Source organism: Cucurbita pepo, chromosome 19, assembly GCF_057944985.1.
Source record: "Cucurbita pepo subsp. pepo isolate OVF chromosome 19, ASM5794498v1, whole genome shotgun sequence".
Classification (NCBI taxonomy): Eukaryota; Viridiplantae; Streptophyta; class Magnoliopsida; order Cucurbitales; family Cucurbitaceae; genus Cucurbita; species Cucurbita pepo.
The window spans coordinates 8223286-8237493 of record NC_141816.1 but is presented as its reverse complement, the minus strand read 5'-3'; the positions used below and the strand labels follow the sequence as shown (position 1 = coordinate 8237493).

Sequence of the window (14208 nt, the reverse complement as noted above, 5' to 3'; positions counted from 1 at the left end):
CTTGTACGATTCTGTGATTACTAGATGGAAGCAAGAACCTTAAAGATATTCTTATTTACTGCATATTTAGTAATCTTTTGTTGTGCTTATGTTCTTGGGAAGGCTGCTCCAGCTTTGCTGAAGAGAACATCAATCTGGTACGTTATTTTCTTGCTTGATTCTTACTAAGATAGGTTAAAAATGTGGTTTTTCTCATTTTACTTTTTACTTTTTAACTGCGATCCCAGCTTTTTAGGCCTGGTTGTTACCCATTAATTCTTTTGTTTTTAGTTTTTGAAAATTTATTGTATTTGTTACTTTTTACATGTATTTTCCAAAACCATACAAATTAGTTTTTTTAGGAACTTCTTTGTTTTTTTTGGGAATAACACCAAATTTTTTTAAAAAACTTTGTTTTGATCTTACTAGATATTAAAGTATTGTTAGAAGTTAGAAATCAAAACAAATAAATTTATTAGTAATTAGTAAAACTATTACTTTTGTGGATTTACTACCGTCTTTTCAATGATTTTTGATGTATGATTTTTGATGTATGATATATGATGTATGATGGCACGTCGGGTTATTTATATTCTACTAAAAAGCATGTGATATGATATTATGCTGTTTTACAATTCTCGAATCAACTAGGCCAACTTATCTTCATCTAAACCTAATTTAGATTCCATTTCATAAGCTCCAAAGTTCACTATACAAATTAATTTAATGTCAGACTTAACCCTTACAGTATCTACATATATGTATATATGTGTATATACTTATTGTGTTAACTTATAAAAAATATTTCCCTCATAAAATTACTTTTATACTTCCAAAAATATTAATTTACTGTAAACCTTTCATTTAAAAAAAACTATTTTATCTTTAACCTGCCCTCTATACATTTTGTCCCAGCCTTTGAGGTTTCTTTTATTAAAAGAATAATTTTTAAAAAAAATAAATAAATAATTTCTCTCTCCCAGAAAAAGAATTACAAATGCTAAATATTAAAAATTATTATTATTATTATAATTATATAATAATATAACATAGAGATTGAGATTCTTACAAAAATATTCCAACAAATAGAATTAATTTACATACTCATTATGGCTTTCATTTGATTTCTTCTCTCAAATGGCCTCTGGACGTTTCCTCTGATGACGTGCTGCTTTACAGCATCAGGAACTTCTGTTCCCCTCTCATGGATTCCCTTCATCTTCATCTTCATCTTCGTCGCCGCCGGTGCCGCTCCGGGGACCGACGCGGCCACCTTATCTATGTAATGTTCGTTCTCTCTCTCCTTTCCTTCTGCTGAAAAGCTTCAAACAATTACGAAGCATTGGTAGTCTCGATTAGTCTCGAGCCTAGGTTAATTTGTGTATAAATGGTGAAGTTTTGATACATTGTGATAGAATTTTTGTACCTTTGATATTTTACTTGAGAGATTTGAGAGGATCGGGGGGAATCGGTGCTGGAATTGTTTCGAGATTTGGAGTTAGGGCTTGAATTGGTTCGATCTGGAGAGATCTGATTAGGTTTGTTATCTATGATGATTTCTTGAACTTTCTCGCCTTTATTGTCCGAGATTGTTGAAACGAGACTCTCTGATCTTGATTCTTGGACTTGTGTTTCTTTTGTGGCTGAGGAATTTGTGGAAATTTCTGTTGAATTTGAATTTTGTGAGGTTACTGATGTGGAGGCTATGTTGAGGGATTCAAGCTTCTTCATCAGGAGTTTAAGCCTCCTCTCAGCTTTGTTCCTTGCCTCTGTCTCCTTTCTAATCTGATTCTCCAACTCTATCAACTTCACAATAACAGAAGAACAATGTTAGAGAATGGAAGCAAAGAGAAATGCAGAATGTGAACTGTGATCAAGAAAATCTCCATTACCTTTTTCCCCATAAGCTCTGCTTCTTCTTTGGCCGATCTCGAAGCTTGTCTCTCTGCAAGCAATCTTCCTCTTAAGCACTCTAAAGTCTTCAAACCTTCTCCAGCTTCTATTTTCTTTCCACTGCAACCAAATCAATCCATTTCACTCTCAATACTCATATCCATCTCAAGATTCTGAACCACAAGGAGAAAAAAAAAAAAAAACAGAGAAGTGGAAGAGAAAAGAGAGAGAGAATCCACCTCCATTGTCCATCTTCTTTGCAAGTAGTAGCCACCATTTTATTGAAAGCTTCAACAATCTGCTACATTCACCATGAAAGCAATCTGTGAGCTCAAAATGAGAGAAAACTAGCAGTGCAATGAAGGAGAAATGAAATAGTTAGTAATCTGGGGAGAGAAGAGAAGGGATTTTGGAAATTTGAATTACTTGATTCGGAGTTGTTTGTTTCAAAAAACAAAGATGATGTTGTAATCAATGTGAGAACACTTCTTGGCCTTTGGCCTCATTCTTATATAAGAAACCAAACCCACAGCCTTTGTGACAGGTGTTCATCCTTTACCCCTTTTCTTTACTATTCTGCTGTTCAAAGCCCATGCAATTCCTGTCCAAACCCATAAATTTACTGAACAGGATAGAACAATTTGGTTACCTTTTTCAAAAGCCAAGCTTTGGTGGTTGAACTTCTAAACTATAATGATCACTTCATTGTTTGCACACACATAATGGATTTCTTGTGAAGCAATAATCTGCCATAGTCTATGATTATTTCATCATATTAACTTCATTTTATTTTTTTAGTTTCATTTTAGAATATTATAAATTATTTGGATCCCATTATGTTTTTTTTTTTTTTGCTCAAAATTTCTTTTTATTTTTAATTATTTTCTTTATAAGTTTAATGAGAATATAATTTTGTAGACCATTTTATTTTAATAAATTATGCCCATCTGGACCATTTTCAATTATATTTTACCCAATGAGAAAATAAAAAATTAAAAACTAAATTAAATATTAAAATTAAGGTTTTACTTGGCGGCTGATTGTCACGTGAGGTCCCTGACTTTTGTGTCCTTCCCTTGCCGCCTCACATTTATTCCTGTCTATGAAGTATCTTACAAATTCAAATTTCAAATTTAGGGCATGTTTTTGGACTCTTTCGTCATTTTTAATTCTTTTTTTTTTTCTTTTTTCTTTGTCTCTTCTCTTTATTCCTACTTTGCTATCATCAATTTCTAGTAATTAAAAAAAAAAAAAAAAAAAAACTCAAATTTTCTTTTATTTTTGAAGCTACATGGTAAATTTACCATTTTCACCTCATTCATCTTATTTTATTTTATTTTTTTAATTAAAAACTAGTGAGCTTTCAAATAGCTGGTTTAAGATATTTAATAGTTTTCTGAAATTTTAGATATACTTCTCAGGTTTGTCTAATAAATTTTTAATATGTCTATCTGAACTGGACAAAGAGTTTAGCTGGTTGTCGACAAGTCTGTCCCATTCGAATACAGATGAAAGATTGCATGGGATTTTACTCTCGCCCTAAACGAATGAATTGACGAAGAGAAATAAAGCAGCAAGAGGATAACTCGTCTCGAGAGGGAGTAAGTAGTCTTCTTACACGGTAAACAAGGAAATAAATCATTATTCAAATCATAATTTTTTATCATCAATTTCTTCTTCTTTTTCAGAAGGCCTAAAGGAAGGAAAGACTCCAGCGAAAATATTAAAAACTTTAAAAATTAATTATTTTACTTACATAAAATTTTATATTTAATAAGATTTTAAACCGATTGAATATGAAATTAAAATTTGAAGGCAGACGTAGAAATTATCATTCTCAATGATGTGAATTTATTTTATTTTATTTTAATTTTTTTTATTGTAAAAAATTATTGTGATTATATATACTTTTTACTTTCCCAAAATTTCTTGCATTGCACTCGACGACTCCACTTTTAAAGCCCTTTCTTTAAGAAATGGATTCATATGCATGATTGTATTAAATTAAAATAGTGCTAAATTCTATTTTATTTTAATTGTTTATTTCTTTTTCGTATATGTTTTATTTAACTTAGAAATGTATTTATTTCATGAGTCTTCAAGTTTAAGCTCCATCAATAATAGTTAATATTAGTTTAATTAATAATTTAGAATTAATTTATAAAAAAAAGTTAGCTAAAATACAATTTATAGCTTTTAATTGTGAATTTTGTCGATTTATAAATTTTAAATATAAAAATAAAAATGGTGTGTAAGAAATGCGGGAATTTAGGTAAAAATCATTCTTTATTTGCAGAAGACGGTGACGAGGAGAGGAGTTCGAGCAACTGATAATCGTCATTGAACCAATAGTTTTCACAGGTGTGTTTCTGTGAGTTCATCTTTCGAATTGAACTAATGATTTCTACTCCATGTCGTTTGAATTTATCAGAGGAATAGTAATTTCTCCTGGGAATCGAAATGATCGGTTTTTGTATGATTAATCGAGGGTTTTGACCTAGCAAAGTATTGATTTGGAATTAGAGAAACCTCTGATTTAATCGAAAGGGTTTTCGTTGCCTCGAATTGCTTGCGAAAGGTGTTTTAGAGGTATTTAATACTGATTCATTGGAGAAGAAATAGGAAATTTGAGGCTTAGATATCTATATATAAGCATCTTCTTCCAGGTTTCTCAATTATTGGTGAGAGAGCCGCCAAATCATTCTCTGTTTTTGTTTCTTGTTTCAAATGTTTCAAGCTTTTGAAGTTTTGAAATCTGATTCTGCCTCTGAAACTTGATGGGATGGAACACGGGCATGCTTTTTTTGGCAGAGGAAGTCAAATTTGAACCAAATAGATTTCGGGCTAATTATCTTTACCTTTTTATTTGAATTTATTCTGGATGAAAGGAATACTCATGAACATATAATTCTTCATCTGTCTTATTTGATTGGAAAGATACGTTAGCTTTGTTTTCTTTTGCCCAGAGAATCTAATTTGTTTAAGTTCAATGAAATTTCCCTCTTTGAGCCACTACAAAAAGTATTGTATACAATAAAGAAGAAGAAATTTCTCATGTATCTGACATGTGTGTGTAGGGTTATATATATATATATAGATATGTATATATAGGGTTTACCTCAGAAGTTGAAAATGAAGGTTGGACCTGAAGTTGAAAGAACTTCAAGTAAAATTTGATTTTCTGATGTTTTATTTTGCCTGTAACCTCTGGTTTTTGTTCATTATTTCTTGTATGGTAATAATTTTTTGTTCATTATTTCTTGTATGGTAATAATTTTTTGTACTTCTCTTACAAGAAAACATAGGCAGGAGCCCAGACTGATCTAGTGATGTAATAGTCCAAGCCCACCGCTAGCAGATATTATCTTCTTTGGGCGTTTCCTTCCGGGCTTCTCCCAAAGTTTTAAAACGTGTCCACCAGAGAGAGGTTTCCACACCTTTATAAGAAATGATTTGTTTCCCTCTCCAACTGATGTGCGATCTCACAAGCCACCCTCCTTGAGGGTGCAACGTCTTCGCTGGCACACCACTCGATGTCCGGCTCTAATACCATTTGTTTGCTCAAGTCAGACAATATCTACTAGTGGTAGATTTGGACTATTACAAGTGATGTGTAATGTTATCATTGGATTAGAGCTCCAGTCGGACAATATCTACTAGTGGTAGGCTTAGGCTGTTACAAGTGATGTGTAGTATTATCATTTGATTGGAAGTACTAACCATCGACAGAGCTAAAGTGAGATTCACATAACGTACTAAAACATTTCTCACGAGTTACGTTTTTTTCATTATCTTCCTTTTCTTCTGCCTCATGTATGTTGCTTAATTCACTTTCATTTTAGCTTGAGCTCTGATGACCTTCTGACCCAATCAACAAAACACCAATTTTGGCTACATACCCTTTTTAGTAACCTGAAGCTGTTATGTTTCTTTTTTTCATAGGACGGTGCGTTTGCTACGAGAGCTCAAAGTAAAGGTTGTTTAAATGGAGATCCCGAAAAATGAACAGGATACTGAACCATCATTTTCGAATGTTTATGAACTACCAGGAGAGCCTGCTATTGTAATTAATGGGGTGCCTGATATACCTGCTTGTGACACTGCCCTTTCTTATTGTAATTCTCTGAAAGATGAAAATTTACTTGGAGGAAGTACAGGTTTTGGTGAGTGGCTAGAAGGAAGGGTTGTAAACAAGATGTTCGGTGATAGGTATTACTACGGTGTCATAATCGAGTTCGACAACGATACAGGATGGTACCGAGTGGAGTACGAAGATGGAGATTTCGAAGATCTCGATTGGCATGGTGTAGAGCGGGTGCTTTTGCCCATGGACATAACAGTTCCATTGAGAACATTAGCTCGGAAGACTCTGAAGAGAAGCAGGAAGGCTGAGAAGAACAGGAAGAACAAGAGTGGAAACAGTAGGGGCGATCCCAAAGAAATGGAGAGGAGTAGGAAGAAGAGTGAGGACAGTAAATTTGTGTTGCCAACAGAGCCTGCAGCCTGAGGGAAATTCTAGGTTCTTTGTTTTTTCCTTCCTTTTCGAATGGGAGTATGAAGGAATTTGGTCCTATATTGGTTAGTAAAAGGGTTGAAGAACCAGGAGTTTTGGCACTCTTTCTTGTTCATTCTTTGCTTTAACCACGTCTAAGCATATAATTATAATGGTTAATTTTGTTTGTAGTTTTCATAAGCATGATTTAAAAACGAAATCGGATTCTCAAGATTTTAAATCGGGTTCTCAAGAATTCATAGAAATCGGATTCTTAGTAAGGAATTATTTTTTCGTTTAAATTTTTTTATTTAAATAGTTAATCTCAACTTAAAATTTCTATTTAAAAAATCTATTGATAGAAACAAAATAATATTATCTATCAAATTATATAGTTAGATATATGTAATAATAATAACAACAACGTGAGATCTCACTTAGTGTCAATTTGAATGAGATAGATTATTTCAAATTCAAATTAGTAATTGAATTTACTAATTGAGGTTACACAAAATCGGAAATTAGATCATAGTTTACTTTGTACAATTTTTTTTTTTTTTTTGTATCGTCCAAATTCCCTTTGTGTTTCTTAGAAACGTATAGTACTCTATTCCATTACAAAAATCGGGCATAATCAACTAGACCCAGTACGGTATTCTTTTGAATCCGGAATATGATGCTACCAATAATTGTGGTAATTCACATATAGCACATATGGCTGAGAATAGAACAAAACATTTCTTACAAAAGTGCTATATGGCTGAGAATAGAACGAAACATTTCTTACAAAAGTTGTGAACGGGGTAGAGCAGACAATATTATTTGCTAGTGATGGACTAAAGTTGTTACAGATGGTATCAGAACTAGACACCGAATGGTGTGCCAACAAGGACACTAGCCACCAAGGGGTGAATTGTGAGATCTCACATCGATTGGAGAGAGGGACGAAACATTCCTTTATAAGTGTGTGGAAATCATTCCTTGGTAGCGTTTTAAAAATATGATGATGACGTAAGTAAGGTTGTTACAATCAATAACGACAATAAAAAACTAATTAAAAGGTTGCAAATGGGATGGGGGCGGGGGCGGGGATAGCTCGCCTCTCTTCCATTCTCCATGTAGTTAGACCCCGTCCCGTCGTCGGAAATGAACAGTCCCAGTAAACTGACATCCAGTTCTATTTCTTAAACAAAAGTGCACAAAAGTTCTCCCATTGATTCAAGAGGACATACTTACTTGTTTGTGATTAGGGACATTTTTATACAGAACATTACATCATATAACTTCAACAATCTTATTGTTCATAAATAACTTCAAAATCCAAATATCCTTCCTTACAGATGCAGTTCTTTAGCCCAAACAAACAGAAAACTTGGTGAAAAAAGAAAGATTTTAAGGTCACTTTGAATGAATGTGATTAGTACCTGGAGGCTTGAGATAACGAAGATTCAAGTCATAATTCATAACACTAACAAAACGCCCAGCCATCGAGCCAACACAAAATATGCGTCGAATATAGATGATAACAGTTACTAATTATTGGAGAACCCGCATCAAAATTTGGTTGTTCAGGCAAAACCCTCTGTTCTTTGTAAGAAATGCGTGCATTGCTTGTGTTGGTGAAGGGAACAGAACTGTAGCCAGTCTCATGGGTTCTGGAAAGGACGCCCTACAATGATGTACAAATGATGCATCACACAAAAGTTCCTACAAGTAATGCATACTAATTATGAACTTCGTCACGAATTATCGATCTTTACCTGAAAAACATATTGATCGAGGTTGCATCATAGTCACAGCCCAATAAGAAGCGTTCGACATCTTCTACCAATGCGTTTCGAGGTATTCCTTGCAGAAGGACCTATAAATGCTCAAATCCTCAGTGGTATCAGTTTTCTCCCCATCTAGAGAACAATATATTGCAAAGAAAATTGAACCTCACAGAAGAAAATTCAGAACAAACCCGAGTGTTGAGAGTACAACCCTATGGCCAGGAAGGTAGCCAATCCTCAGTCTTGAAGTTTCAAGTCAATTGAAATTTTAACCACTACGGTGCATGTTTTTATCTTTTACAAATGATCTTAAGATAAAAACCTTTAACCTTTCTGGTTTGAAGCAGTCATTACAATTTCAATCTTGAGAAGGTACTAAGAGGAGACTCTAACCACATGGACCTTAGCTAACATTTTTACTTCTTTCTAAATAATTTAACACGAAAAAGAACGCAAGGAACAATCCATTGAATATGCATGCTTGATCCTTGAAACCATATCATTCAACCACATGATACCTTTCTATAGTTATTAGATAAACAAAGCCAAAGTAGGATGGGTTGGTGTAACAGCCCAAGCCCACCGCTAACAGAAATTCTCTTCTTTGGGCTTTACCTCAAGGTTTCTAAAACGCGTCTACTAAGGAGGGGTTTCACACCCTTATAAAAGAATAACCGACGTGGGATCTTACATTTGTAAGAGCCCAAGCCCAGCGCCAGTAGATATTGCTCTCTTTGGGCTTTCCCTTTCGGGTTTCCCCTCAAGGTTTTTAAAACGCATCTGCTAGGGAGAGGTTTCCACGCCCTTATAAAGAATGTTTCGTTCCCCTCTCCAACCGATGCGGGATCTCACAATCCACCCCCTTTCGAAGCCCAGCATCCTCACTGGCACTCGTTCCTCTCTTCAATCGATGTGGGGTCTCATAATTGGTTTCTAATCAAAATCAAAGATGCCAAGGGCAAAAACAAGAATATAATTGAAAATAGAGATTTCTCTATTGATAATGAGTTCATAGTTCTAAGAAAAAATGACATTACAGTTTTTCCGTTGTAAGGTGAAAGAATGTCCCACTGCGAACGATCAGCCTGAAATTCAGAAATAAAAGTTATAGCATTCTCAAATTTTTGAAAAAAAAAAAAACAAAAAACAAATCCATTATTAGATATGTATTCATCAAAACATCACCCGCTCCAATCTGTACAAGCGACCTTTTCTTCCAATCACTCGAAACGCATTATCATAAGCCTGACGGGAAGGGAACTGCATCATCCTGATTACAACATCCATAAATATTTAATGAAAACCAACCTCAAGCACAGTGTTACTTATAAATACATATTCATAGTTTTTAAATAATCGATTGAGTTGCTCCTTCGAAATGCAATCCGTTTCAAGATTACAAGTTACAACACACTTAAAGAACACATAATCAATAGATTAACAAGTAAGCTAATTAACCCAGGGTTAAGGATGCACTTGTATTAAAGTGATCAAAGGATCAAAAGGGCAATTAGATATTCTTTGATCATTGCAGTTCAAACTGTTAGATGAACACGAGTCTCCACAATGGTATGATATAAACCCATGAACATTCCCTAAATTACCCGCGATGTGGGACTTTCATCCAACACCTCCCCTCGAACAAAGTATGTCTCCCCTTATTCGAGGCTCGTCTCCTCTTTCTTTTTGGAGTCTTAGTCATTTTTTACTATGCCTTCAAGAAGCCTTGACTCCTTTTTCTTTTGGAGTCCTTTGTTCGACATCTGAGGATTCTATTGACATGACTAAGTTTAGGGCATGACTCTGATACCAGGTTAGATGAACACGACTCTCCACAATGGTATGATATTGTTCACTTTGAGCATAAGCTCTCATGGCTTTGCTATGGGCTTCCTCAAAAGGCTTCGTACCAATGGAGAGAGTATTCTTTGATTATAAACCCATGAACATCCCCTAAATTAGCCGATGTGGGACTTTCTTCCAACACAAACAATGATCAAAGGATCAAAAGGGCAGTTAGATATTCTTTGATCATTGCAGTTCAAACAATGATCGAAGGATCAAAAGGGCAATTAGATATTCTTTGATCATTGTAGTTCAATCAATGCAGTAGGAATGGGAAGCATCTATATACAATATAAGCTAAAAAGAAGAATATTACATAGAGGTTGGTGTGAAACTCCGATTGTATTCAACTTTGACATCATCCAAATTCAAATTACACCCTTCCAGTAAATTGACAATGTCCGTCTTTAGTGTATTCCTTGTGATACCATACAATTTTCCGTACACCAAACCTGAAAAGAAAAACTCATTACGCATCGCACCACGCAAAATCAGACGAGAAATGACACCAGAATAGCAGTAAGTACTCCAAAATGATTTTGTTGCGACTAATGCATTCCAAATATCCCAAAAATCAAAGATATAAGAACTAAATCGAGTAAAGGAGAAAGAAAATTGTTCCCAAAATTTTCACCCGCCACCATCTATAAACCCTAAACCTCTCCCGATATATCACATAAAAGCATTGCCCGAACTCGACGAAGACATTGAAACGAGATTCATACCTGCTGTTTTTGATGTATCAAGAAAAGGATCGGCGGGCGGTTCCGAAGGGGGTTGTTCCCCTTCCGTCGAGAAGAATCTTGGAGATTGGCGGAAAAACACAGGGAGGCCATGATTTGCCCTTGCAGAAGGAGTAACGAAGTGCGATCGAAGTGCCTTACGGAGCAGACCGAGGGCCGACATTTTTGGGAAAGGAGGCGATGTTGGTGAAGTATTGAAGAAGATATGAGAGTTTAAGACTCGTTCACTGAGCTGAGGGGCGGTGGCAGTGGCTGCTTCACCCTCTAAAGTTCCAACTAAGGTTTTGAGGTTATTGATTATATTTTTTTTCCAACTTAAACTTCACCTCGCCAATCCAGCCAACCCAAAATTTTGAATTCGGGTTGGTTTAAAAGTTCTCCAAACCAACTCAATTTAACTCGTGTACACTTCTGCAAAGTTATGTTGGTCTAAAAACATCTTTCACAAACCCATCATATAAACGTTTTATTCTAACTCACACGAACGTCAATGAAGCAGCTCACACTTTGGTTGCCCATACAGTGTCACGGTCATGCTCGTTCAATGAAGTTACGTTGGTCTAAAAACATCTTTCACAAACCCATCATATAAACGTTTTATTCTAACTCACACGAACGTCAATGAAGCAGCTCACACTTTGGTTGCCCATACAGTGTCACGGTCATGCTCGTTCAAAGCGTGTTGCTCATGGCCGCATACCCATGACAAGTCAAACCCTTTATGTCTTTCCATGTTCTAGTGTTTTACTTTTGTATTTCTATGAACAATGACGTTTTCGAAAAATCATGTCTAGGCCTGCTAGATATGAAATGCCTCAGAAGGGATATGACTAGTTGTTACTCTCTTGCTTGCACATATAACGTCTCTTTCAAAATCTCTCTTTCGAAAATCTTTCTCTGCCCTCGTTTTCTAAAACCTTCTTCTTAAACCGAGCCTAGAGGCTCGAGCATATGTCGCTTGGTCGTAGGTGACGTAAGAACGAATTGGCTTAGCTCACTTGTCGTTAGAAAGTGAATGTCGCACAATCGCAAGTCCGCTGCCATCAAGAGTGCGATTATGACAAGTGGTATCAGAGCTTTGTTAGCTCCGTGACATAGCAAAGACCGAAACTATGTCGACGACAAAGTCGACACCCAAATCACAAGCCGACCGGCTTACTTTAATAGAGGAGAAAATGTTGGTCCTCAAAGAAGTCCTTGACACCATCCGCTTCCTGGAAGAACGGTGACGGAATTGAATGGAAAAGTCGTACAAATCGACGCAATGGGCAACCGCCTGGATGGGTTGTCAATTGCAGAACTAATGTTTCGAGTGGCCTCGCTCGAAGAAAGAGTTGCTCCTACGATCAACTCGAGACCTTTTGGTAGCCTCGATAGCTCTGTCGCGCACAAGGAGGGACGTGGCGAAGAGATCGACGTGCTACAAAACACCATGATGAGTTTGTTTAATAGATTAGCTGACGAATTCAGAACAACGATCAATGCCATCCAAGAAAAGATGGCCGACATGAACACCCGATTGGGGTGACCATGAAAGCCGTGGAGAACATCACGGCTAGGCAAACTCATATAGGATCCAACAAACTGAAGTTCCCAGACCCCAGACCCTTCAAAGGGAATCGGGACGCCAAAGAGTTGGAGAACTTCATCTTTGATGTCGAACAGTACTTCAAAGCCACAACGACTTGTACCTACAACATAAAAGTGACAATAGCCTCAAGGCATCTCATAGATGATGCAAAACTTTGGTGGCGTACAAAGGTGCAAGACATCGAGAATGGATTGTGCACCATCGACTCGTGGGAAGACCTCAAGAGAGAGTTGAGGGACCAATTCTTCCCCGAAAACGTAGAACATATGGCAATGGAAAAACTAATAACCCTGAAACAAACTGGAAGCATAAGGGACTATCTCAGACAGTTCTCGACCTTGATGCTAGATATCAGGGGCACATCAGAGAAATACAAGGTATTTTTCTTTATAAATGGGTTACAACCGTGGGCCAAAACATGGGTCAAAACAAAAATACATGAGAAAAAGGTTCAAGATCTAGCTACCGCAATTGCCAGCGTCGAGAGACTCCTAGACTTTGGAAATGAAGCGAGTTTCCAAAGAAGAACAACACAGGCCCCAAACACTGGGCGCAAAACATATAGAACGCCAGGTCATCGAAATGAAGGCCCCAATAGACTAAACGGAAGTAATGTCAGATCAAGTGGGTGGACAGATAGATCTCCTCAGAATAACCAAGGGGGGACATCTCGAGGACCTTACCCTCAAAAGAACTACCCAACGGCACCTTACAATGCCTGTTGTATAAAGGCCCCCACAGACTTTTCTATTGTCCTCATCGGGCCTCTCTCAGTGCACTACAAGTGTCCATTCAAGAAAGCAATGACACAGGAGTCGAGATTACGCTAGACAGGAGGGAAGATCAGGACAACCCCCGAATGGGTGCGCTTAAATTCTTGTTAGCCCTCCAATGGAAGGTCGACCCAAAGGAGATAATAGAGAAAGGGCTCATGTTCGTAGATGCAACAACAAACTCCCGACCAAGCAAGAGCACCTTGATAGACTCAGGTGCGACCCACAACTTCATCGCCGACCAAGAAGCACGAAGATTGAGACTCACCATAGAAAAGGAGCCCAGAAAAATGAAAGCTGTCAACTCTGAGGCCTTGCCTATTGTGGGAGTTTCTAAAAGAGTCCCCTTCAAATTAGGGACCTGGACAAGAGAAATGGACATTATCGTGGTTCACATGGACGACTTCAACGTGGTATTTGGGATGGACTTCCTCTTAGGACACAAAGTTATCTCAATGCCACTGGCGAAATGCTTGGTGATCACCGACCACAACCCCACAGTGATACCTGCAAGCATCAAGCAACTAGGTAATCTTAGAATGATCTCGGCCATACAATTGAAAGGAGGACTCACACGAGAGGAACCTACATTTATGGCTATACCCCTGATGGAAGAAATGACCACTAAGGAAATTGTTCCAAACGAAATCAAGGATGTACTAGACAGTTATGCCAACATAATGCCAGAGAGCTTACCACAAACACTACCACCCCGTCGAGGCATTGATCACGAAATTGAACTCCTCCCCGGGGTTAAACCCCCAGCAAAGAACGCATACCGGATGACTCTCCCTGAGCTAGCCGAATTGAGGAAACAACTAGATGAGTTGTTGACGGCAGGATTCATCCGCCCGGCAAAGGCACCTTACGGAGCCCCCGTATTATTTTAGAAAAAGAAGGATGAGACGTTGCATCTGTGCATAGATAATAGAGCCTTAAACAAGGTGACGGTACGCAACAAATACTCACTGCCGATAATATCCGACTTGTTTGACCAACTTCACGGGGCCAAATACTTCACGAAGTTGGACTTACGATCAGGGTACTACCAAGTACGTATCGCCGAAGGGGACGAGCCCAAGACGACGTGTGTAATAAGATATGGGGCGTTTGAATTCCT

General features: G+C 37.1%; 3 protein-coding genes across 10 annotated transcripts; 1 reads left to right on the top strand and 2 right to left on the bottom strand.

The window, feature by feature from the left end:
• Positions 1 to 984: 984 nt before the first annotated feature.
• LOC111782021 (uncharacterized) lies at positions 985 to 2424 on the bottom strand. Of its 2 annotated transcripts, none has more exons than XM_023662782.2 (5): positions 2299 to 2424; positions 2112 to 2170; positions 1872 to 1992; positions 1406 to 1785; positions 985 to 1301 (listed from the first exon to the last, which is right to left on the bottom strand). In XM_023662782.2, exons 2-5 carry the CDS (start codon positions 2147 to 2149, stop codon positions 1076 to 1078), a joined length of 765 nt encoding a protein of 254 aa, XP_023518550.1. In that variant the 5' UTR covers positions 2150 to 2170; positions 2299 to 2424; the 3' UTR covers positions 985 to 1075. The 2 variants fall into 2 exon arrangements, with proteins under 2 accessions (XP_023518550.1, XP_023518551.1); XM_023662783.2 differs by having other exon boundaries at positions 2112 to 2173; positions 2299 to 2415.
• An 893-nt stretch (positions 2425 to 3317) lies between these two features.
• LOC111782020 (dirigent protein 17) lies at positions 3318 to 6489 on the top strand. Of its 7 annotated transcripts, none has more exons than XM_087120316.1 (4): positions 3318 to 3473; positions 4169 to 4233; positions 5178 to 5608; positions 5815 to 6489. In XM_087120316.1, exon 4 carries the CDS (start codon positions 5858 to 5860, stop codon positions 6377 to 6379), a length of 522 nt encoding a protein of 173 aa, XP_086976442.1. In that variant the 5' UTR covers positions 3318 to 3473; positions 4169 to 4233; positions 5178 to 5608; positions 5815 to 5857; the 3' UTR covers positions 6380 to 6489. The 7 variants fall into 7 exon arrangements, with proteins under 7 accessions (XP_086976442.1, XP_086976444.1, XP_023518547.1 ...); XM_087120318.1 differs by having other exon boundaries at positions 5169 to 5608; XM_023662779.2 differs by lacking the exon at positions 5178 to 5608 and having other exon boundaries at positions 4169 to 4243.
• Positions 6490 to 7644: 1155 nt separating this feature from the next.
• On the bottom strand, positions 7645 to 11009 carry LOC111781730 (uncharacterized). The gene is made up of 6 exons (XM_087119860.1): positions 10707 to 11009; positions 10298 to 10433; positions 9322 to 9406; positions 9174 to 9221; positions 8125 to 8225; positions 7645 to 8033 (listed from the first exon to the last, which is right to left on the bottom strand). The coding sequence occupies exons 1-6, from the start codon at positions 10885 to 10887 to the stop codon at positions 7901 to 7903; spliced, it is 684 nt and encodes a 227-aa protein (XP_086975986.1). The 5' UTR covers positions 10888 to 11009; the 3' UTR covers positions 7645 to 7900.
• Positions 11010 to 14208: the final 3199 nt, after the last annotated feature.